Below are 26695 nucleotides of genomic sequence, written 5' to 3'. Positions count from 1 at the left end.
AATTAAATAAAAAATTATTCATTGTTTGTCTGCATTTCAAATTTAACTGCGTGTCTTCTATTTTGCCTGGCAACCCTACTCTCAGGACATTAACGCCCATGCATTCCCTGGCAGCTGTCAGGGAAGCCAGAGCTTCCACAGATCCTGCGCACAGGCACCAAGGTTGGTTTCTCCTCAGTACAGCAGTGTGGCGATGGTGGCAGCCAGGAAGCAAGGCAGGAGGTAGAGACAGTGATGGGGAGGGGTGTGGGCAGGAGGATGCAGGCACAGCTGCATGCATGTGGGGTGATAAATAACATAATTTTCTCTAAAGATGAGTCAGCATTCATTATCTCATTAGTATCTTCAGGACCATACTGCATTAGACACTGGGAATACAGCAGTGAATAAGATACAGTTTCTGCTTACAGAATACAGCTCAACTATTATGTTGAGTCCTGGTTTAAAGATACTTAACACTAGTGAAATGAAATAATATTTTTTTAATTTTTTTAATGTTTTTATTTATTTTTGAGACAGAGAGAGACACAGCATGAGCAGGGGAGGGGCAGAGAGAGAGGGAGACACAGAATCCGAAGCAGGCTCCAGGCTCCGAGCTGTCAGCACAGAGCCCGATGTGGGGCTCGAACTCACAGACTGCAAGATCATGGCCTGAGCCGAAGTTGGACGGACGCTCAACCTACTGAGCCACCCAGGCGCCCCTGAAATAATTTTTTTTTTTTTAAGTTTAAGTAACCTCTACATTCCACGTGGGGCTTGAACCCACAACCCCGAGATCAAGAGTCACACGCTTTTCTGACTGATCACCCAGGTGCCCTGAAATAATTTTTAAAATACCACCTCATTAGATAGATATCTTCCTAAATGACTACTTTGGCAAAAACGAACAAACAAAACCTCCAAAAGCCCAAAACTATTTCATGTATTGCTTTCCAGATGCTTCTAGAAAGAAACAGACGGCCTTCATCAAATACGGGAAGTCTTATTCAGTAAGAAAGAAAAATCCATTTGTATGTAACACTTCAAAAAAGAGGTTAAAACACATTATATAATACTTTTTATTTAGATGCTCATAAGGCAGATCTATGAGAATGATATAAAAAATGGCATGTAATTTGATAGCGATATTTTAGCTATTACAGAGTTTTAGCAAATAGCTATTACACAGTTATAAAGAAAACAATATTTTCCAAGCAAATACAAAATATCAAATGAAAGATCAAAGGCAAGAAAATGAGTATCATTAATTAACAATGGAAAATCAATTCCAATTTGAATTGCACATTATCCTTGAAAAACTTTTAAAGATAAGAATTATTGCAGTCTAGTTCATTCAGTGTTAAATAGAATCATGACAAAGAACAGAAGACCAGAATGGATTAGTCTGACTTCATATAAAGAAACCCAAATGCACAGTGAGTTAAATACAGGCAGAGGGAGTCAAATAGTGAAGTAGAAGTTGTCAAGATCTTTTTAGTTTCTAATAGGCTTTCCTTAGGGTGTGGCCTTGGTCCTCTTAGACTTTTGCCAGGTCTCCTATTGTATCCACAATTGCGGCAGCAAGATGGAGGAATAAGATAAAGAACACGTGCTGCTTTTCTTTGAAGAGACTTCCAGGAAGTCAACCACAGTGCCCCTACATCTCACTGACCAACTCTCAGTCTCACTGTTACACCCAACTGCCAGGGCAGTTGAGTAATGTGATGGACAGCAGCTTTTAAAGAAGTAGGGTAACCAGACATTGGGAGACAACTTCCAGGCCCTGTGTAGGCTGAATGTCTGCAAAGCTATGAAAGACCTTCAAGGAAAATCTTAAGAGAATTAAGATTGAAGTTGACAATTTGAAGTCATAAAAAAGCACCTTTCTTAGTGATTTAATTTAGCCTGTCCAGCCATGGGGAGAGTCCTATATGTATAGTCTGCTCTAATTGTGTATAGACTGCATGATAGAAAGCCAGTGATTTGGAAAGTTAAAAAAATCTCGGTATGTTTGTGTGTTAGGCTGAACTAACCAAAATACTGTTTTTGGTATCATATGGACAGAATCTGTGATTATTAGCACTTTATAATTTTCTTGCATTAAAAAAATTAAAGAACCCATTCATTCCTATAAAATCCACTGTTCAAAGGTAAGAACAGACTGTGTTTCCACTAAAATCAGTACATGTTCATTTAGAGCAATTACATATACTGAATATCCACCAGAATATTTTTTTTACTCACTTATAAACAATTAAGGGTAGAGCATCTCATTTTCATGATGACACATCACAAATAGAAATGTTAACACTGGATCAAGGCATGAGCACATGTAGCAATGCTTTAGGCAAAAATTCACAAAATAATTTCAACACCACATTTTAGGCTATTTGAATACTTATTTCAAAACAGAGATTCTCTAGGCTGACACAGGTTCAGTGTTTATAATATTCCTAAAGAAATACTTATGAGTTACATTTATGGTACTTTATTTAAAATATCACATAAGAAACCCTTACATTTCACAAATAAACCTCTATTTGGGGGAAAAACTCTTTGTACAGAATTTATTATGAAATAGTTTAATGGCAAAAGGCAATTAAAAAGAATTAAAATTTTATCATATTATGTAAGAGATAAACAATACAAAAATCAGATATGATATTGAAGCCCTTTTACACAAGTAATTTTCATAATTTGAAAGTATGAATATATCTTAAATTGCTATTATCAAATTAATGTTGAAAGTAAAATTCCTTAATCAAGTCAAGATTATGCTAATTTACAAGAAATTAATCAGATAGTTTAAAACGGAGTTCACTAGCCAATACTGTATGTAGCAGAAAATAATTATCTCATAAATACCTATAAATATAATTTCTTCATACCTTAAAATATTTTAAAATTTAAATAAAAATCTCTATATGTAGACAATCTGGGCTAAATTTCCATATGTGCTTTGAAAAATATATGTTAGCATGAATATATTCTTATTTAAACATGATTTTAAATATTCTTCATAGAGGAGACATATGAAATCTGCACACAAAAGCTAAGTAGCATGATTCAGCCCGTGATTACTTCCCTGTTAGGAAAAAACTTACTTAGTTTTTTTGCATAGGATTAACACTGGGTATATTTTCTACATTCTTATAATTTTCTCAGGGGCACTTCTCAAAATACAAACCCCTACTAAAGTTCCTACCACTTTCTCACATCTAGCAAGAGCAGAATTCAGTTCTACTTCTGAGGCCAGAGTAATGATTAAAAAAAAAAAAAAAATGATTATGAGAAATAATGATTAAGAAAAAAAAAATCAGGTAGAAAATGGTAAAATAAAGCAATTAAGAGTCAATTAAATAAATAAATTAAAAGTCAGTATTTTTGCAGTATTAGAAAGGTTTTTAAACATTTAGAATTAGAATGCATATATTACATTTATTCTAAAACTTCAAAATTATTTCATCTTTGTAGTACTGAAAAAGAAGAATTTATCATTTGAAACAAAAGTTATATACTATATACATTTTCATAAAGTTTGTTTTTTCACATTTTCAAAGGCCCCATTTATCTGTAATAGTGTTATATTATTGGCTACTTAATATACACATGCAACAATATAATTCAATAGTCATATAGCTTTTAAAAATGTCTCATTGCATTTTCACATTAAATGGTGAAAGCAATGGTCTTGACAGAGGGTAACTTGAGGAACAAATTGAAAATATGCTATTAATTTCACTAGTGTGCTACAACAGTGTATGGGTGTTTCCCTTTAAAAGTTATCACCCAAGGTAGTTCCTACTAAAAACTAGCAAGGAAGTGATTATGAAGAGGGAAAAAATAGAATTAAAATTTTAAAAAGGGAGAGCTCAATTAAGAAGTACAAGATACTAAAATTCACCAAGAAGAGAACACCAGAGAATCATGAGTGATTTACCAAATTGACAGGGTGCAATAGGAGGGAAAGAGCCAATGATGGGAAAGGTAGCCTCCATTAAACAGAACTTTTATTTTGGCAGTTGCATTCAGTAGTACTTCAGTGGGTATAAGTTTAGAAATGTTATAATTTCAGGATATATAATTACATAATGCATATAATTGTATCTTGTCTGCAGTTTTCTATTTTAATAAGGAAGGAACAAATGAAAAAAATGTAGGGCATTCTAATCAAAGTTTGAACAAAATGCAATTTTAATGTGGAGTGTCAGCACTGAAAATTTCTATGAATAATTTGTATGATTATATGTCTCTAGAGTAGATTTATAATTAACCACTTTTCTTAATCTCCTTCATGCTTCCAAACTGCTCCCTCATGAATGGTTGAACAGGCAGGAGGACTTCTCAGGGAGAGAAAAAAGGGATGACCAACTCTTCAGGGACTTTTAAGATCCTGCAGGTCCTTAGCCATTCGTTAAAACTGCTATGGTCCTACCCTGCTGGAGTCCCTCACTGCATAGGGTCATATGGACTGCCATAGGTCTCCAGGGTCAGGTCCCAAGCAAGAACCTCTTGCAAGGTGAGGAACTGTAGATTATCCCACAATCAATAATAAATTTATGACTGTAATATTTTCATATATTTTTGATACCCACAGCACACTGTGAAGAATGTCAGTGCCTTTACTGACAAAAGAGGAAGCATCTAGATTGGCATCATGATGGTAATGAATGCACAAGGATGGAGCAGGGGCCATTAGCCTCGTGGTTAAAACCGTAGCCTCGGAAATATGACTGTCTACATATTAAATGCTGGCTCTGGCTCTTACTAACTGTGTGACCTTGGGCAAATTGCTTTTCTGTCCTTCTGTTTTCTCCTATGTAAAATGAGGATATAACAACCTCTGTCATGGAGTTGTAAATATTAGATGGGACAGTACGAGTAAAGTGCTTACAACAGTACCTGGCATATTATAATCCCTCAGTGAACATCAATAAAATCATATACCAGAGAGTGGGGACTGGCTAATGTACAACAACATAGATCAGCTGACAAACAACCCCTTGTGTATAAACTTAATACCCTCCCTGTCACTAGAAACAACTGTAAGATTCCCTGGATTGGTACTATAGTAGAAAAATCAGTTTTGGAAGCCAAATATCACGGTCTTCTCCCAAATCAACATATTAATATGCAAATGAAACTGCTCTGTAAAAAGATAAGGAATGAAATCTTTCATAAGGTACATATTATCAGTATGTATTTCATGTCTCCTTTGCATTTCAAATACGTCAGATTCAATTTGTTTTTTTTAATTTGTGTTTGTTCACAAAGCACACTGGTTCATACAATTAATTACATTCTTCAAACCCTATCTTATGAGAAAAATATAGGAATGTTACCATTCACCCTTACCTAGATGCTAATATCACATGTCCTTTCTTAAAGTTAATGTATGATTATGTGTTTCTATTTCTTAAGCTGGATGACAATTAAAACCTTAAGTAAGCTTCAGGAAAAAAAAAATGCATCCATTCAATTATATTAACACTTAAAATTCTGCTGGTTTGTAAAGTTTTTTTAACATTAGGTTATATCTATATTATTCGCCATAAATATTTTTGCCTGATTATGGAATACAGTTTATTAAAATAACAAGAGTGTTATGGTTGTGTAAAACAAAACATATAAGTTGACCACAAAAATTCATATTGCCAAAATTGATCTCTGTGAAAATTAATTTCAAGAAAGTTCTGCCACTAATTTGATTGAGATCCTACTGTAAGGATTTCAGCCCACGTCAATTTGACAATGCACTTGCAAATGAACATAAAGGAAGTCATAAAAATAATGGCATGAGCAGAATTCTATATGGCATCAATGAGCACCATTTATCATCACATTACTGTAACCCTCTCTGGTGAGAGATGAGGAACTGCTCCTCCAATACCTTCTTCCAGAAATTGGCTCTTTTCCCAACCTTTTTTAATTCTCTTTAGCTTTTGGCTTATGCATGGAAGGAGTAAAATGATCTTACCCAGAATTACAACTGAGGGCAAAACAAGAGCAAGAACAAAGTTTGGTGGTGTATAAAACCTGTAGTACTCTTCTTCAAAAGCTCGTTTCCATCCATAAATTAAAACATGGAAAGTACTTATGAGCAGAGCAACGTATCCAAGCGTAGACTTGGGTAGAGGAGGAAGAAAAAGAAACAAAGTATAAGAAGTTATTCAAACTCATAAATTAACCTATCCAGCTACACCCATGTTTACAGTGTGCTAAAACTATTTTATCTTAAATTATTGAGCTACTCTTTGTTCTCTCCTGAATTAAAGAATTTTAATATCTTCATATATTTCATATATGTTTATTTATATATCTTCACATCTTATACAAATAAGACCATACTGCATATAGCTTGATACTGTGATTATTTTATACCAAGAACTTTCTCCTCATGTCATTAAATATGAAAAATTTGACCTTAATGTTATGTAATATCCCACTGAATGGATGTGTTACAATTTACTTGACCTTTCCTTTTTTTTTTTATTTTTTTTTTATTTTTTTTAATTTTTTTTTTTTTTTCAACGTTTATTTATTTTTGGGACAGAGAGAGACAGAGCATGAACGGGGGAGGGGCAGAGAGAGAGGGAGACACAGGATCGGAAACAGGCTCCAGGCTCTGAGCCATCAGCCCAGAGCCCGACGCGGGGCTCGAACTCCCAGACCGCAAGATGGTGACCTGGCTGAAGTCGGACACTCAACCGACTGCGCCACCCAGGCGCCCCAACCTTTCCTTTTTTGTTTACTCATTTACTCTGTTTCCAACAGATCATTTACTCTGTTTCCAACTTTCCTCAACTATAAGCCCTTCTCTATATCTTGGTTTATTTTCTTATAACTTGTTTCTAATAGTGGGATTACTGGTGAAAACATCTGGGTTTTCCTTAAGGATACTGATGAAAACTGCCAAACTTCTTTATGAAGGTTATCCACATTTCCACCAGTTGTGTGTATTAAAAAAATAGTATGTATGTATGTGTGTGTGTGAATGCTGAAGGGCATTCTCATTCATATACACTCCCCCCCACACCCTGCCTCACATAAATATACTAGTTGAAAGTAAACATGTAAATATTGAACATGAAAAATATTATAGTATTAGTATATAATATGAATAGCATTTCAAACATGTGGCTTTATTGACCACATTAAATGAAATTTATATTAAGAGTATTTCTGTTAGTTTATAGGTGAAAATCTAAAAGACCAGCATTCTGGGTTCCCTAAATTATTATGTTTGATTGCTTACTTTGACAAAATGGTCTGTGTAACATTACATCAGTATAATGATGTAATGTCTAACTTCACTGGGAAAGGATCAACTAGCAGAAAATTGTCCTGTTTGGCAGTTACTCATCTCTATTTAATGATAATTTGCATCCGTCTAACACCCTTTATCAGAGGGCCTTCTATCTCTTTTCAGATGTGATTAAGCTAACAATGGGAAAAGTTTTCACATCTTCTTGCCTTCAAAAAGGAAAAGTTAATTTAGACAGGGATATGCCCTTAACTTAAATGAGTTCTTTAGATGAATTGAGCAAATAGGCAAAAACAAAATAAAATTTAGTGTACTACCCAATGACAGTCATCCACATATTGTGCTATAAACTATTTGGATACAACCAGTCCTGACTTTGTGATAATATAGGTAGGGTCTAAGTTTGAATTACATGTTTTAAAAATAGGCAAATTTATTAAATAACCATTACTAGAGAAGGTGAATTGTTTATTAAAGAACACAGTGCTACTTTGAAAACCCTTTATGTGTACTCATATACACATATATACAACTCATATATTAAATACATATACTAACAAGATCCATAAGGCTGGTTGCTTGTCATAACCCAGCAGCCCAGTTACCTAATTTTCCACTGCTTGTGTTTGTGTGTATACACACACCTTTCTTTTACAATATTCAGACTCGCCTTCTCCCCAACTTGAATTCAAATTAATGAGATTTTTCTAGAAAGATCAAGGTGGCTCAAAATGTAAAATAATTATTCACTCATTGGTCTAATAACAAACTGACTTTTGGCACTAAACTTGATCTAAGCTTACCCATCCCCACTTTCATTTTTTTTTCTTTTTAAAATAACCTTAACCCGTAACATAGTAAGCAGTGCTATCAGAGTCTTCTAGTAGAATCCTGTACTGGTCTTTTACTAACTAAACCCAAATGGTCCTAAGCTGGCTTCCAGCAGTTTTTGTTCCTTGAGCTAGATGTATAAATGCAGCCCCAAAGGCACTCTTTTATAAGAAGCATATTTAAAATTAAACTGTATTTAACACTTAAATTCTATGCCGCCCAATCCCTCAACCCACATACCTGAATAAAACTGAATTCCCTCCAGTTTAAAGCATTGCTCACTGAAGGGATAGAGGTGACTGCCAGGAGGGAGAGTAAGCCAAGGCTCATTATGCCAAAGGAGATATACATTTCAATCCTCCAAACTTCTTCCTCGTTCCAAGAGTTCTCGATATTTGCATGAACCTGATGAGAGCAAATGTGAATTTCTTTTATTTGGCAGAACATTAACTGATTCAGCACAGTTCACTCTTGGCATGAGAATACATCATATATGGATATATTCAAGTTGCATTATTTCAATTTAAGACTATGATGGAGAACTTATTAGTGGATGTTATTGTTCCAGGTGTGGGGAAAAGAGAAGAGGGAGTTAAATAAAAGGAGGACTAAGATTCTCTCTTTCCTTGCATGTGTGTAAGGGGGTGAGTAAATCTACCATCTGCATTATAATTCACCATCATTCCTGGCCTGAAGTCCCAAGACCATGAATGCCAAGCGGTTGGTTCCAAGGTGACATAAAAAACGTACTGGCAGTTACAATTAGTTTTGAGGGACTTCTCCAAGTTGGTTTAAACTCGGTTAAATATTTTGGATACATTCTGGTCTTAGATCAACTCAGAACTCAGGAAGAGAATTTCTAAATTATGCCTCTATCTTCCTCTCTCACATGAAGAATATTTATATGTTAATTTATCTCTTTTTTCTTAACTTCTTTTCTTCAGGAAGCTGAGATGTCCATATGGATAAAATCATACCGAACGCAAATATTTATTCTCTTGAATTGCCTCATCAATATACTTTTCCAACTATTCAGTTGCCTCACTCGGATATAGTACTTTTCCAAATGTCTTTCCCTTACATTGATAATACATATATAATCAAGTCAGACTTGATTAACTCTGAATATGTGGTATTCTGCACAGGGATTACTTTTAGAATTGTCTATTTACTTAAAAAAAGGTTTATTTACATGTAAACCATATGATTAGAGTATACATCAAGGGTTGGACTCCTTGGGTTAAAGCTTTGTTTTAAATAAAATCTGTTCATGGATAACAGACTCTAACTTAAAACAGTTTAACTTTGTCCAGTTCCAGTTAACCAAGCAAACTTGAAATAAAAAAAGAAAAGCTAGTTCTGAGCATGAGGTCCCTGGAACAATCATACCAACATCCCGAAGAAAGCCACAGAGCTCCTCTGTGGAAAAAGGCTCTTGTTTGATACCTTTTTTGACATCTATACAACAATACAGAACAAGGACATACCTCGGTAGGACATACCTACAGCTTACAACCCGGATCTACCTGGCCTCCTGGTTCATTCATTCACCCCACAAATACACTTTGGGAGTGCCTTACGATGTGCCAGGCACAGTTCTAGGCATTAGGCATCTATCAGTGAACAAAATGGACAAAGGTCCCTCCCCTCATGAAATAATGTTCTGATAAGAGGAGGCAGACAACAGTAAATATAATCAACAAGGAAAACAAAGTGTATTAGGAGGTGATAAATGCTATTGAAAAGAGTGAAGGTAGAGCAGAGGAGGAGGGACTGGAGGGAGGAGGAAGAGTCTAGGGGTTGAATCAGAAGCGCATAGCAGAATTTAAAAGGGTGTCCAGGCTCAGTGTCCCTGAGAAGGTGAGATCTGAGCAAACAACTTATCAACCAGTGAGGGAGCTGGTGCAGCAGATAGCAAAGCCTTAGCATTCAGTTAGGGGAAGGGGTATTTTTACAGAGACAATGGCTTCAAGAACATCAATTTACCAAATTTTTTTCAAATAACTTTAGGTTGAAATTGTTGAAACAGGCCTAAGTATCTAGTGCTACAAAGCTGGATCATGATGCCTTGGTTCCTTATAAAACGCAAAAGCTCACATTTGTTTTGGTGCAGTGTCCTTGGCTGTCACAGGTAAATGCTACAGCAGATAACTTCAGTGAAACCCTTTATGTTACATTTGCTCAGTGGGAATTATTGAGGAAAATCATACTTGGCTCCATCATCAAGCTCCTTCCATGAAGCTTTCCCTGAGATTTTCTTGAAGAGCTAAGTGCTATAACGGTTCACCTGAGTAACTAAAGCTTCACCAAAGTATCTTTTCAGCTTTTTTGATGTCAAAAGCCTTACAAATGTATGTCTCCTGATCTTGGCTTCCTATTCTGTTTTGTATTTTCACTAGTTGTAATTTTGTCGCATATATTTACTGAGAGATGCCTCATTGTTCCATGGAACATGGCCAATCATAAAACATTAACTCACGTTTAATGCTGAAAACAATCACTGCAATCATAACATCAAAAAAAATGAAAGAATTGAATCCTTTATTTCTGTTCTTACTCTTCAAAGAAAGGTATAGTAGCAGTTTTTATCCTAAATGATTTTGGATCAGCCACATAATTCTTAAACAGAAACACTGTGTGAAGAATAATTCTTTCCCCTCCCTAAATATACCAAAATTTCTATTACAAGATGTGTAAAAGCTCACACTACTTTAAATCTTACATTTTACAGATATACTGATAAGGTATTTTACTAGTATCCAGTAAATAACGAGCACATTCCATACCTGCTGATAAGCCATGTTGAGAAACAAGTATCTCTCTGACCTTCTCATTGGTAAGCAGAGGCTGTAGGCAACATGGACCGAAGCGAAGAAAAAACTTAGTAATCCAAGCTGTTTTCTACACTGTAACCAGGTCTCCAACCAAGGTGGAAATTTCCTATATTTGGTGCCATAATAAAGCTGATACGCAGCTGCCAGGAGACCTGCTAGGTATACCAGGGACAGCAAAGTAATGGCAACTATGGGCAAGGTTTTATTCACAATCTCAATAGGAATCTTGTAAAAGTCACTCTGCTGGTTTCTAGCATATGGGTGTATCACATCTCTGACAAAGGAATAAAGAAAGAAAAACGTGGCTAGACTTATGGCTACCACCACTGGCCCTCTCCAGAGAGTAAATAGTCGCAGGGGTAAATTTTCAATCTCCCTGGCTGATGATAATGATCCCAAGTCAACAGGAATGAAATTCAGCTGACGGGCAAGTTCAATAACCTGTTGTCGAGCTTGAATATTGTTGCTGCATATATAGACCTGCGGCAAAAACAAAAGACTCATCATTACTATTGTTTGTAAAAATGGTGACAGTGACGATCACATGCTCCACTTCACCCATGGAACGTCATTTGTGACGACCTTGAGGGATGCAAAAAGTTAAGGAGGTAAAGCATTTATTAACATATTTGTCTATTTATTAATAGGTTAAAACTGTCATAGAAACAACAAAGTCCTTGCTACCTGTGATGACCTGAAAATAAAATGCAGAACAATCCTGCTAGAGCCTGGGATCGGGAAGTCCTCACGGGAAGAAAGCCAGGAGGAAAGAAAGGTTTCTAGACCACGTGTTTCGGCAGCAGTGGCACGGTAAGGTTGAGGTGGAGTTTGGGCTGCTGGCCCTCTCCTGCCCACTCCAGCTCTCACTCTCACAGGTATCAGGGTGGGGTTGGCTTCCTGGACTTTCGAGCACAATATTCAGTTCTAGGACTGTAGTGATTCTGTCTAGTAGAGGGATTACAAGTACTGTCCTTTATAGATATTCAGCAAGAGAGAAGATGGGCATGAACTCTGGGTGGTTGAATTTGCAATTAAAATCTCTAACTTATGTCACAATGACGTACTATTTATAAAATTTATCTTTGGTTTAGAAACTGATTGACCAAGTATCTGAAGAACCATGAATCTCAAGTTATTATTATTATTATATTATTTCACTGGTCAGAATATGAAATTCTTTCATCTATAAATAGTGATACTATACCTATGTGGGGGAAAAATGGTATTATAAGGTTTAGTTAATTTAAATAGTAAAGCAACTGCCATTTTCTAACACTATGATGTTACCTCTGTATAATATAATGATGTGATGGGTGGGGGGTGAAGGTGGACTTTCAAACTACACAAACCTCTTAGATAAATTACTGTAATTGAGAATTCAACAAGTATTTGTGAATTGTCACCAATTCACTGCTGAAGTGAGCCAGTATAACTTCTGGGGAGGTCATCTTACTCAGGGCTAGAAAAATATTGCTATAAAATCTCTGGGTAATGTTTGGGGAAAACAAATTCCTAAATATATCCCTGAAGATATTTATATAAGGTCTCTGGAACAGACCACACTAAAATATTTGCATGCTAAAATTTGCATTATGCTAATAATGTAGAGCTCTTCCAATTATTAATTCTACTTAACATTAACCAGAGGAGTATCTATACTATTATAGTATAGTATCTATAGTATCTATACTATTATACAAATGTTCACAAATTTCTAAAATGGAGTGGGGAAGAATACATATTCCAAAGAAATAAGGAAAAGCATTCTAAGGTAATTTATGACAGTTTTGACAATGGTGACTTTTTTTTTTTACTTCTTGTTAAAAAACCCTAAAGTAATAAAATTTAATTATAGATATAACCTATAAACTATAACATTTATATAAATTTAAATAAATTTAAAATTTATTTAATTTATAAACCTAAACGTATAAATCCAACTTTTGTAATAAAGGCAGAGGGCCAAGAAATACAAACAAAACTATTTCTGTAACTCACTTTAAATTTAATTATTTGTTCCACAGTTGTTGTTAATGAATTAAAATTATCAAGGGGTGCCTGGGTGGCTCAGTTGGTTAAACATCCGACTCTTGATTTCAGCTCAGGTCATGATCTCACAGTTCATGAATTCAAGCCCCACACTGGGCTCTGTGCTGACAGAGCCTCTCTGCTCCTCCTCTCTCTCTGCTCCTCCCCTGCTTGCTCTCTCTGTCTCTCTCTCAAAATAAATGAATAAATAACAATTATCACAATTATGGGCAAAGGATTAAATTTAGGTTTAAATTTAAACAAATTTAAATTTGGTATGTATCCATTCCTAAACTTTGATAGATATACAAAAGAAAAAAGGATTTAGAAATGACCTTTGGAAAGCTGGAAAGTATATAATCTTTTCCAACTCTTCCAAATCAAAGACCTGAAAGTGAATGGTTACCATGACTGGATATGCATGCAGTGGTATAATACTTGAATTTATTTCTTAAGGCATTTAATCTAAGGCATGAACTGTCTTTATCGACAAAAATAAAAAAATCGACAAAAAAACAAAAATAAAAACACAAGTCTTTTACCACCATGCTTAACTATGATGCATGACTACACCTTTAAAAGATTTTTAAGGTGCACTATTTTACACGTTTACTTCTAAAGGTTCTCATTCCATATAGGCATTGATGGAGCTCCCCATCTGCTTTATTCTCAAGTTGAACTAGATAGAACCCATATACTAAAAAAGAACTTAAGAAATCCAGCCTGCCTCTCCACACAGATTAAAATTTACACTTTAAATAAAATGGGCTGCACTATTTTAAATTCTATGAAGAATCTATGTAAAGTAAAAAGGTACTACTAAAGAATTCTTCTTGAGGATCCTACTAAATAGTGTTTCATATGCAGATGGAATCCTGTTATCAAACAGCTGCCAGGAAGGAGAAGGGAGGAAGAAAGTTTGGGAGATAGAGGAAGAAAAAAGATATGTTTGTTATTGTTTCTGTTTTTGTGGAAGCCAGGAGAGACTCAAGGCAATGTGGCCCATTATTCATCAGCCAACTTTGCCTTTCCCTGAATTAGCTGGTGACAGGAAAAGTCAAGTGACAGGAAAATCCAAATAATTTTCTTAGCTTTCCACATTATTTTATAGGGGTAGAAATGTACCCTTACAAGGTCAGGACACGATTTTTCAGATGCTCCTATACAGTTTTCAAAATGATAATCCTTGGAGAGTCAGAATTTGCTTTTTAGAAGTATGACTTTTTTTTCACCACTTAAATTAGGGATTAGGAGGTACAAACTTCTAGTTATAGAATAAGTAAGTCATGGAGATGAAAGTAGAGATAGGGAACATAGTCGATAGTATTGTACTAATATGTGGTGACAGATGGTGACTGCACTTCTCGTGGTGAGCACCGAGTAATGTACTGAATTGTCAGATCACCATGTTGTACACCTGAAACTAACAGAACACTGTATGTCAACTATACTTCAATAATTAAAACAAAGAAAAGAAAATTTAAAAACAAATTAAAAAAAAACCACAAAAAACACATACCTGCCGGCTGGCATCCTTAGGTCCTAACTGAAGTGCCCAAGCTGAGACAACATTAAAGCCTTTGACAATCAGGGAATCTGGGAATAATGAAGCCAAATATTCAGCGTTGGATTCTGGATATTGGTTTATCCTCATGTTATTGCTCACATCAATCAGGATTTTACCCACAAGCAGATGTCTCAGGTCCCACAGGGAGGTGTAATGTTCTCTATGTATAGCAATAAATATTATATTTGTTTTTGTCAGAGCATCTTCATGATGAGTGACATCTACCACATGAGGAAAAAATTCGGAAGCAAACTTAGGATTTCTACTTCCTATAACCACATGATAGCCACATCTAATAAGTCGAATCGTCAGCGATTTGGCAAAATCCCCACTTCCAATGACACCCACGGTGACCTTCCTTGCATCTTTGATACCATTGATGCCATTAGGCAAAAAAGTTTCGCTAAGGTTCTTAGGGCTTCCCATCATAGAGATCGATTCCATGATACAGGCTCTTTCAAGATCACCAGAGATATCCTAGGGGAGAGAAAATAAAATCTTCATCAATTACTTATGACCAAACATTCAAACACTTCTAGACATTAAAATACTACCTCTCATTTCTAGAGGTGAAATATTTTGGCAAGGTGTATAAAACCTAGAACCCAGCAAGACACAATTTGTAAACTAAAAAAGGATGTCACAGTAGAAAAATGAACTGTCACAAAGTTGATATGCTAAAGTGTGGCTTCTAAATTTTTAATGGACACATGAATCACCCAAGAATCTTATTAAAATGCACATTCTGACTCAGTAGGTCTGGAGTGAGGCCCAAGATTCTCCATTTCTAACAAGGTGATGCTGATGCTGCTGGTTTGCTGACCCCTCGTTGAGCAGCAAGACACCATGGCACAAAAGGAACCAGACTGAAGTTTTCACCTAGAAACATGGTTCTAACAAGTCTGATTCCCCAGTTTGGCAACAGATCAGAGGGAACCAATCAGAAATGCCACTAGAGGTAGAGGGGACCTTGCTGGCATGTGACAGCTCACATGACAACAGAAGACAAAAAAGCCACAAAAACCAAAAAACTATTTAAACTAAAACTGGCTAGAATCATTTAGGATGGAGTCAATCAATGATCCTATACACCTCCACAGCTAATGAGTGACTTTATTCTTAAATGAGAGATAAATCAGCTAATAAAAAATGAACCCCTGTATTTAACTAAGAGTTAAAGAAAAACAGGCTTTAAAATATAACAAAGGATTCCACTGACTTCTGTCATTCACCCTATATCCTATACTTTACTGAGAAAGACAGCTTCCCGATGAAAACGGGGTTAGTAATGTGTTTATGGTCTTAAATTACACAATACTGGGGCGCCTGGGTGGCGCAGTCGGTTAAGCGTCCGACTTCAGCCAGGTCACGATCTTGCGGTCCGTGAGTTCGAGCCCCGCATCGGGCTCTGGGCTGATGGCTGGGAGCCTGGGGCCTGTTTCCGATTCTGTGTCTCCCTCTCTCTCTGCCCCTCCCCCGTTCGTGCTCTGTCTCTCTCTGTCCCCAAAATAAATAAACGTTGAAAAAAAAAATTAAATTACACAATACTTATGAAATCTTTTTCTTCCCCTTTTATTTGTTGGCTTCACAGAATAGGATGCCGTTTATTTTCCCTGAAAAAATTTATCAAATTCTTTTTTACTTAAGTGAGTAACATAATGACTTGCTCAAGAAGACACATCAGATAGCCATGAATCAGTGTCACTGCTGGATCTGAACAAAAAACACTCTTCTACTCCATCCCCATTGCGCAATGTCTTTTATGCTTACAGCAGATGTAAGCACCACAGAGGATTTAATGGATTTTACAGGAACAGGTAGAATGCTTCAAAAAACATGTTTTTGGGGTTTTAATTAAATGACATTTGAAATGTAGAAGAAAGCCAGAAAAACTCAACTTCTTACCCTAGAAATGGATCACAATGACTCAAAAAACCTGTAAGTTAATCTTCAGAAAAACAATAATAATATTGCCTAATACTCACATAACACATTCTATCTGCCAACTGTGCTTTTTTTTATTCACTGACCGAACCCTGCAACCACTCTGTGAGACAGGTGCTAATGTTGCCATGCCCACTGTGAACAGGAGGCACCAGACATGCAGTAGATGACTAATTTGTCCAAGGTGAAAGGTGAGAAAGTCAGGGAGCCATGATTAGAACCCATGCAGTCCAGCTAAGGCATGTTGTCACTTTGGTGCACGTCAAGAATTTAAGAGAGGGCTTTTTCTTTGAGTGGGGGGTGACATGGAACAGTTAGTTATGGTTGTGCTCAACCACGGAGTAGTATATTCTCCTTCTCTGGCCGTGGTTTGCTCCTTAGCATTAGCTAGTGATCTTAATGTCTAACTCAGATCCTGGGAAGGGAGAAAACTCCCTATTTTTGAATCTATTACACGTTTCCTTTCACACTTTTCAAGATAGAAGGGGGTGGTAATTATCTGCTTCCCATGCACTCAGAAGGCCAGGCAGAGGTCAGAGGCACCAGAGTAATACAAACCATCAACATCCTCTTGGAGAAATCATGGGCTATCTTGGGAATCAAGAGCAGTTAAAAAAAAACAGATATAATTAAATCAATGGTCATTTCATTCAACAATGCAAGGTGAACTGGCCAACTTGACCCTAATCGTATATGTTACCTAAGGGGGAAAGAGTTATTAGACTCACACATAGGAACCCAAGTGTCCTGTTTCCCAGTCCTGAGTTCTTCTGAGTAGAGATTGTGGCATCTCCTAAATACGAAAACTGCCCCACTGGCGCGACGTGAGGTTTGCTGACTCTGCTTGGTGCTATGGGAGTAGTAGGGGATCCCAGCACTTGAGTAAATGAAGATGCAGAATTCCAATCTCAGAGCTGCTTCTTCCCACACGGGAGAATGGCCTGCTAAAGCAGTGGTTCTCAGCTCTTGCTGCACACTGACATGACCTGAGGAGCTTTCAAACCCAGCGATACCCAGTCACCTCCACCACTCCACCCATTTTTGTTTAACTGGTCTGCAGTCCAGCTTGGGCATCAGGATTTGTTTCTTTGTTTCTGGAGATCATCAAGTGTTTTAATTAAATGCAGCCACGCTTGAAAACAACCCTACTAAAAGATTCAGGATTGAAGCTAATACTTAAATTTGGTATTTAGAAAGAACAAAGGTGGCTTTTTGATCCTCAATTATGCTCGTTTTTACACTGTTGTTCGTAATAATGAAAAGTAACACTAGCAAGAGAGTAACGGTTGCCCTCTGGAGCAGAGGAAGCTGAGGAAATGCACGCTGCCTTTCCCCTCTCCTTCTTGGGCAGGAGCAGAATCAGAAGGTCCACTCACTATTTTGCAATTTCCCTTTTTCCACTTTCTGGAAAGGGCAGTACTGCTCTTTAAACTGTGTCATCCCACTGCCCGGCATACTTTGTTCCTGTTGTTTCATCACATTCAACATTCGGAATGGTCAGTGATGGTATCTTTTCTTTCTGTCTGCAAAGGGACTCCTCAACTCTCCAGGCATCAGGGGTTCTGCTGATTGGAGCAAATGGGAGTTACTGACTTGCTCTGGAATAATGTCTATCAAACTTTAATGTGAATATGATCACCTGAGATCTTGTTAAAATGCACTAGGTCTGGTGTGAGGCTCAAGATTCTGTGTTTCTCCCAAGCTCCTGGGTGATGGCCCTGGTCCTTGTAGTTTATGGGCTATAATTTGATTAGCAAGGTCCTGGAGTCTCTCTACCTTCTCAGATCAAAGAATTGAGAAGACTATGTCATTTATGGAAAGTTTTGTTTGTGTGGTGTTGAGGAGAAAAGACAGGCTGAGGCCTCCGAAATCACCTGGTTTCCTGAGTCTCAGTTTCCTTTGTTAAATGGAAAACAAAGAGGTTGTACTTGACTCCTGCAGTCCAATACTAAAATCCTTTTGTCTCCAAGTCTTAAGGCTATATAATAATAGTTATATCACTACTTTATATTTCACACTGTGACACTTCAACTTTATGAGCTCGATTTAAGTGTGATGTAAGTAGCACATGGGTGGGTTCCTTGAAATTTCAAGGTCACAGTTTTTCTTGAATGGCCATTCAACTTGCTGTTTGCATTTAATACTTGAAGTGTATTTACCATCAAGGTAAAAGAATTGGATTATACTCAGCTATGTGGCCTCCCTCCTAAAATTTTGTTTAGAAGAGTTTCCTTGACATTCCTCTGGCTGAATGGCAGCTGTTATGCTACATAAATAGAACCTAATTTGTTTCACATATAAACATCTAGGGCATTCATTATTGATGACAGTAACTCTGAAAAGGCTGACCTCAGATATCTTGATAACATTCACAACCTGATGATTTAGATATGCTACCAAGAAAATGTAATCCCCCAGGGCCATGATGTAGGTGTATTTTTGACTTTGCAAGGCCACATCTGAACCTTTCTTCTCCTCTCCTGCAAACACTCGGCTCCACTGAGGCTCGTGGCACCTCATAAAACTTTCTTATAAGCACTGCTTTTATCTACTGACTTCTAGCTTATTCTTTATCACTAGTGCCTTTGGCCCCCAATACATACACAGTCTTCCTCTCTACACCAACAGTGGTCATCCTTCTCCAGTATGTCATCATTCAAATGGATAAACCATTCAACCTCATGGCCTCTTGTTTCTGTCACTTATTTATCAAAAATAATGAATCTCTGCCTCCACCCCACTCAGTCACTCATTTTCTGAGCCTTCCAAAAATCCTAGTCAAATATTCAAAGTGATAATTCTAGACAGCAGAAGAAATCTGATGCATTGACCCACTGTTTTATCACTCTCCTTCGACCTCCTCCTGGTTTCTCTTTACCCATTCTAAATTCCAAAGGATATAATTATTGTCACTTGCTTAAAAAGATTAACTCTTGTTAAGGACTAAATGTTTGTATCCCTCCCCGCCCAAATTCTTATGTTGAAATGCTAACAATGGGAAGGTATCAGATGGTCTGGATTTTATAAGGTGATTAGGTCATGAGGGTAGAACCCTCTTGAATGGAATTAATGCCCTTATAAAATAGACCTCAGAAAACTCTTTCTCTCCTTCTGCCATATGAGGACAAGATGATAGTCCATGAACCAGGAAGTGGTACCCGAATCTGTTCTGTAAATAAGAATGCAATAAATATTCTTGGGGCACCTGGGTGGCTCAGTCAGTTAAGCATCTGGCTCTTGATCTCAGCTCAGGTCTTGGTCTCAGGGTTATAGGTTCAAGCCCTGTGTTGGGCTCCATGCTGGGCGTGGAGACCACTTAAAAAAAAAAAAAGAATGCAATAAATAATCTTTGTTGAATGTATCAAAAAAAAAATGTGAGGTCCAGGGGCACCTGGGTGGCTCAGTTGGTCATGATCTCGCGGTCCGTGAGTTTGAGCCCCGCGTCAGGCTCTGTGCTGACAGCTCAAAGCCTGGAACCTGCTTCAGATTCTGTGTCTCCCTCTCTCTCTGCCCCTCCCCCACTCACAGTCTGTCTCTGTCTCTCAAAAATGAATAAACGTTAAAAAAAAAAAAAAGTGAGGACCTAAAGAGATGTAAAAAGTCTATAGGTAAGATCCCTCTCTTTGCTGATCAAGACATGGTAGCCCAAAGTGAGTAAGTGATATGCCAGTGTCATGGTCACTGGCTGAGCACAGAAAAAACATCCTGATGTTGATTGTCCTGATTGTGTCCTTTATTGAAACCTCAGTCCTAGTCTTTCAAACTGGTGTACCCTCTTTCTCACCTTTCTTACTTATCCTTTCTTTAAAAATGTAGTTGCCTTTGTCTGTGCTTTTTCAGTATTAAAATATAATTATGCTCATTCATTACAAGTATTATTTTCCATGTCTCCAGTAAAATAAAAAGTGACTTGAATACAGTTTTTCATTCCCTTTTTGCACAATTAGCTCAATTTATCATTGTTTATAAAAGTGTCTCAACCTCTTACCCCCTCTGAAAGACTGACTAGCTAAGAAAAAGAAATTGCAAACCATTTCTAAATACCCTGCAAAATATCTAGGATGAGTATTTTTCTTCTGTAAATAGCTTTTAATCTATGAAACAACAGAGGGGGAAATGCTGAGTAAAAAATACAAAACAAAACAAAAAACACTTCCTGAAAGAAAAAATAAATACAGCAGATCAGCACAACAAAGAAATAATAAAGGTGGTAAGAGTGTGTGGGGGTGGAGTTGCGTGAGATGGGGTGGAGGAGGTGGTTTGGAGAGAATTTTCAGGGTTCCCAGTAGTGGAGCTGCTACCAGGACTCAATCTAATCAGTCTTGAGGGTGGGGGAAGAGGCAGGAGTTCAAATTCAAATTCTGCTTCTCCCAATTTCACCCGCAGTGATGAGTGATAATAACCATGGCTCGGAATAAGTTTTTCCATCTAAAAAATGAACTGCCTGAGGAGTAAAAACTGACACCAATCCTTCTCCAAGGGGTGGGGAAGATAATAAATGGAAATCTCTGGACAAAATTCTCTTTATCTCTCTGCTCTATTTTAAGAGCAAGATTTTTAGGGCATAATTTTCAACAAGTTTTGGCTGAGGCTGAACACAAGGCTGAAAGACGATTTAGGACACTCAAAGAAGCAGCCAATTACCTCCTAACACATAATGGCCTAAACACCCCACGGATGCATAATTGGCTAATAAACAGAATGACTACTAGAAATACTTTTTCGCAAAGCAGCGCCGCGTGATACTCAGTGAGATGCGCTACATGAACCCAAAGTGGTAGGTAGACGATCAGGAAGGCTAAGGTAACCTGCCCGTCCTTTCCCTTTGGGGCACATCCTACCTGGGACGATGTCTCTCCTGGCCTTTCTCCTGGGCCCAACCTCAGGACTTTCTGGGAGCTCGTGGAAGACCAAGAGGAGTAGAGGGCGGAATAGGTGGAACAGACACCCCTCTCCACCCTTCCCACTCCTGACCTCGAGATGCCAAGAGATCAGGACTGACGCCCGCAGAGGGCGCGGAATCCGGGGAGGACGGACGCAGCGCGTGGCGCCGACTGCATCTTGACCCTCAACTCCGCCGCCACCACCTGGTCTCGCGCTCCTACCCGACCCGCTCACCTCTGCGCCTCCCGCGCCGGGCAGGGACGAGCCTGGCAGCTCTGCGGACAAGGCGCCGACACCCCAGGGGCTCGTCCGCGCTCTAGGGCCTAGGGACCGCGCCTCCGACCGGCGGCTGCAGGGTGGCTGCCGCGGCAGTCGCGCTCCGGCGGCTTCCCCGCCTCCCCGAGCTGGATCGCGTATTGCCGGAGAGGAGGAGGACGAGGGAGGCGCGCAGAGGCCGGCCTCGCAGTGACGCGCCGCTAGGGGCTGCGCGCGGGGAGGGCGCTGAGCGGGCCGGGAAAGCGAACTGGAGGGCCCAGCGGGCGGAGGTGTGGAGCCGTGCGGCGTCTGGAGGAGTCGGGGAGCTCGGCGGGGTCAGGAGAGGGCGCGGAGAGAGCTGGGGAGGACGGGGAGAGAGCGCCGACCCAGGCAAGCGGTGCCGCGGGGAGCCCGGCTGCCTCGCTCCAGCTTTGAGTATCCCCTGGACTGGGAGCTGCTGAGTATCCGCCTCTCGCCTGCGGCCCCCACCCTGCCCTCCGTCTCCGCAAGGCTCCCCCTCGATTCCTTTAGAAAAAGCTCTAGAAAAATCAAGCCCACTTTTCTACTCCACTGCTTTTGTGCTGCGTAGTCTCCTTTCCACTCTAGACTTTGCTTTTTATTACGCCGTGCACCACCCCCTCCCCGTTCCCTCTTCCATACTCTCAGTTCCTGACAAGTCTCAAAAAACTGCGCTTTATTTCCTCTGCGTGTTCCTTCCCTCACCTTTACCCACCCAAACCGTCTTTTGTCTGGATTGTGTCCTTGTAATAAAATGTTTAGAAATGCCCTTTCATGAACCATATTTAAAAACTCCCTCAGATAGAAGGATCCTCACAGCCTGCGGAATGCAGATTAGTCTGTTGACTTTGACCTTTACTGTAGCTGGTGCCGAGCTAGCTGTGGAGTTGGGGAACAGAGGGGTTAGACAGGGAGTCAGGAGAACTGTGTTCCTAGGAAAGCCACTTAACTCTTGGGGCCTCAATGGCCTTGAATGCCCAGGGAATATCTGAGCTGTAAGGACTCTTTTGGCTTTGGGATTCTGTAAATTTTCTCCCTGCAGATTACCTAGTCAGGACTCCTTTATCTTTTGCAAGAGATCTTTATTTTCACAATTAAAATCAATTTGGGAAAATTCTCAAATTTGGGTAACTTTTTTTTCATACGTTAATTCTCATTTCAGCAAATTAAGTTTAAAAATGATCTCTCCTGGTGGTTTATTAACCAGAGGTGGGGGGTAACTGAGAAGGGGGTCTCTGATCGATCATTGGACAACTGCACTTTCCCCTCTGTAGTCCATTCACAGATTAACCTTTGCAAATGCTGGTTTGGAAATACATTCTTTGTTTGACTTGACATTTGCCCCGTCCCCTACCGCCAAATATTATTAAGGTCTAAAGTTTAGGCATAAGCTAAGCTTTTAGTGATGTTGGGGTGTTGACAGCTGGTGAAATTCTTTCCATTTTGGTGACTGGAAAAAAAATAGTTAAATTTTATACCAATTTTTATTATTTTGCTTCAATTGTACTCTCAATGAAATTAGCATTTTTTAGCACTCTGGAGGACAAGGGGAGGAAATTCATGAATCTTAGTTGTTAATGAAAAGCATTCAGCTTCCTCATGTGTTTTTTTAGAAAAAACAATAGCATTATAAACTTTCACAAAGGGTTATTTAAAAATGAAGCATTTTCTAACTATCCTAAAACTGTTAATTATTGTGCAAAACATGTAGGTAAACCATATATTTTATTATTATTATTATTATTAATTATTTATCCTTAAAGATTTTATTGTTTTAAGTAATCTCTACGCCCAACCTGGGGCTCGAACTCACAACCCCAAGATCGAGAGTCATATGCTCTACCAACTAAACCAGCCAGGCACCCCTAAACCATGTATTTTAAGTATTTTTAAAAGCTATCTTAACATTGGACTATCCCCCTCCCACCCAAAGGTCAAGTTGTATGCAAAATCACTTAAAAGAGAATCAGTCAATAATTTGCAATTGCCACAAGGAATATCTGCTTTTCATATTTGAACTATTAAATATCCCTGATGGAAAATCTCATGTTGCCAATTGTGTCCCCCAAAATTGTTGGCATTGATGCAAAGCATGATTCCTTTCAGCTTATTCCAGGGTAACTGAAATTTTTACTACTGTTTTTCAGTTGGAGTTTTAGAATATAAAAATTATTTTGCAAGATTTTTCCAGGTCATGATGTGCTCTCTGAGAAATCTCTACAGTTCCCTGAAGTAGTAATTGATTCCACTCAAGTGCAGCAATAATTTTATTAAATGGATCTCTAGTGGCCTAGAGGTGTTAACACAAGTTTTTTTGAAGTTATTACACAATTGAGTAACTTTAGAATGGTAGTTCTTAAGATGTGTAACCATGCACTGGTTCCTCAAGATGCTCTGCCAGTAATTCATTCACAACAAAAATATTTATTGAACTCCTACTATATCCCCTGGCTGCGGCACTAGAAACAATGAAGAACACAGATAAACTTATCTGTCCTGTTAGAATTTATAGTTTGGTGGGGAAGCTAAATTAGTAAACAAATGCAAATAAGATTTATACAAATTGATTTATGCAAGTAAAGTAATATAAATCATGATAAAAACAACAGACTTTGAGATAAATAATAAAAAGAACTTTTTTATTTTCATGATTCACAAAGCGTATTATGGATTAGAGGCTCAGAATTTCTACTGTAAAGACTTACTTAATCTATTTTCCACAAATTCCCAAATTTATTTTGAGCACTGAAACTTTGTGAGGAATGCTTCTTCATAAAATAGAACCATTTTTTGTGAAACTGCTTTTTTGAAACCAAAGGATCCAATGAACATACTTTTTTTGTCAGTGCACATTCATATATTTTAATAGATTTATAAATATACATACCATCTGTTTAAAATAGATTTAGTTTGAAGACAAAATTATATAGAAACATAAGTACATTTGTATATTTCAATAGATTTATAAGAATATATTTTATGGATATTGTCTGAGGAAAAAATGACAGAATATTTCTAAATCTATTAAAGTATATGAATATGCATCTGTATTAAAAGGTATTTTGTAGAATGTATTTCCATATATAAACATGGTCTAGATAGTTATAATTCTTAATCACTATATAGTTCATTATATTGCATAAAGTCCTACTTGGGACTTGATCTCAGGACCCTAGGGTCATGACCCTAGCCAAAATCAAGATTTGGACACTCAACCAGGTGTCCCTGGGAATATTTCTTTATTAAACATTTAAAATGCATATTTTAAGGATTGCCTGGGTGGCTCAGTCAGTTAAGCATCTGACTTCGGCTCAGGTCATGATCTCACAACTTGTGGGTTCAAGCCCCACATTGGGGCTCTGTGCCGACAGCTCAGAGCCTGGAGCCTGCTTCAGATTCTGTCTTCCAATCTCTCTCTGCCCCTCCCCCACTCATATACACTCTCTCTCTCTCTCTCTCTCTCTCTCTCTCTCAAAAAAATAAACATTAAAAAATGTTTTAAATGCATATTTTAAAATCATTTTTATTGTTTTATCATGATAAGTGTATGCTTTAATTCCCATCCCCTGTTTCTCCACACACATTTAAAAATGTGTTTTTTTAAAGACTTTTTAAGGTAATCTCTACACCCTATATGCAGCTTGAATTTATAAACCCTAGATAAAGAGTAACAATGCTCTACTGATGAGCCAGCCAGGCACCCCTAAAAATGTGTGTTTAAAAATAATGAAAAAAAATTTTTGGTACAAGCAGATTTGATTCTGGATCTCATGGATGACCGTCTTATAACTCACAATAACCATGCAATTTCAGATCCCATTTTTTTTTTTGCATTTTTTATTGCGTTGGTACCTAGCAATATTACCCTGTCAAACCTTACTGAGAGAACTCTTACAGCTGACCAAAAAAAAGACAAAAAACCCAATTATAAAATGGATGAAGGATTTCAATACATATTTCTCCAAATAAGATATGCAAATGACCAATAAGATCATGGAAAGATGCTCAACATCATTAGTCCTTAGAGAAATGCAAATCAAAACCACATGAGATATCATTTCACATCCACTAGGATGGGTGTAATCCAAAAGTCAGTATCATAATATCAATGTTGGCGAGGAAGGGGAGAATTTAGAATCCCTATACATTGCTGATGGAAATGTGAAATGGTGCAGCTACTTTGGAAAACAGTTTGACAATTCCATTTCTTGGTGTTGAAAACATGTCTACAGAAATACAGAATACAGAAACTTGCACACAAATGTTCATTGCAGTACTATTTATAATAGCTCACAACCCAATGTCTATCAAGTCTATCAAATAAGGAATGTATAAATAAAAGGTAGTATATCCATATAGGGGATATTATTCACATATTATTATAAAAAGGAATGAAGTACTGATACAATGTGTGGATGAATCTTGACAATGTCTGCTAAATGAAGGCTGCCAGACTCAAAAGCCCATATAGTTTATGATTCCATTATGTAAGTTGTCCAGAATAGGCAAATCCATACAGACAGAAAATGAATTAGGAATTGCTAATCTACTACCTGGTGAGGAGGGGGTAGGGAATGACTGTTTAATGGGTAGGGGCTTACTTTCTGAAATGATGAAAATATTCTGGAATTAAATTGTAGTGATGGTTGTACAACTTGGTGAATATACTCAAAACCACTGAATTGTACACTTTAAAATAGTAGACTTTATAGTATGTGAATTATATCTCAATAATTTAAAAAAATAGTAATCAGGGATTGTCTCAACAAAACAAAACAAAATAGGGGCGCCTGGGTGGCTCAGTCGGTTGAGCGTCTGGCTTCATGAGCTCAGGTCATGATCTCACAGTTTGTGGGTTCGAGCCCCCTGTCAGGCTCTATGCTGACGGCTCAGAGCCTGGAGCCTGCTTCAAATTCTGTGTGTGTGTCTCTCTCTCTGCCCCTCCCCCACTCATGCTCTGTCTCTCTCCTTCAAAAATAAATAAAAACATTAAAAAAAAATTTAAAAACCCCCAAACCCCCAAAACCTTAATGAGTGAGCAGATGTAGACAATTTCTAACAAGGCATCCCCTTCAAGTGAAGACCAGATAA

At 37.9% G+C, this 26695-nt stretch overlaps 2 protein-coding genes across 4 annotated transcripts in view; one reads left to right on the top strand and one right to left on the bottom strand.

Annotated features, from left to right (window-relative positions):
* Positions 1–26695, top strand: part of FAM237B (family with sequence similarity 237 member B) — a 165878-nt gene that overhangs the window by 101145 nt on the left and 38038 nt on the right. For all 3 annotated transcript variants that reach the window (XR_007146486.1, XR_007146484.1, XR_007146487.1), the window contains exon 11: positions 11556–11718. The gene's annotated coding sequence lies outside the window, so the exon portion shown is untranslated. The remainder of the gene's footprint in view (positions 1–11555; positions 11719–26695) is intronic.
* STEAP2 (STEAP2 metalloreductase) lies at positions 1091–21735 on the bottom strand. Its single transcript, XM_047830936.1, has 5 exons — positions 21566–21735; positions 14456–14980; positions 10861–11388; positions 8315–8479; positions 1091–6104 (listed from the first exon to the last, which is right to left on the bottom strand). Exons 2-5 carry the CDS (start codon positions 14945–14947, stop codon positions 5817–5819), a joined length of 1473 nt encoding a protein of 490 aa, XP_047686892.1. The 5' UTR covers positions 14948–14980; positions 21566–21735; the 3' UTR covers positions 1091–5816.

Source organism: Prionailurus viverrinus, chromosome A2 (assembly GCF_022837055.1).
Source record: "Prionailurus viverrinus isolate Anna chromosome A2, UM_Priviv_1.0, whole genome shotgun sequence".
Classification (NCBI taxonomy): domain Eukaryota; kingdom Metazoa; phylum Chordata; class Mammalia; order Carnivora; family Felidae; genus Prionailurus; species Prionailurus viverrinus.
The sequence above is the reverse complement of the archived record's forward strand: the minus strand, read 5'-3'. Positions and strand labels throughout refer to the sequence as shown.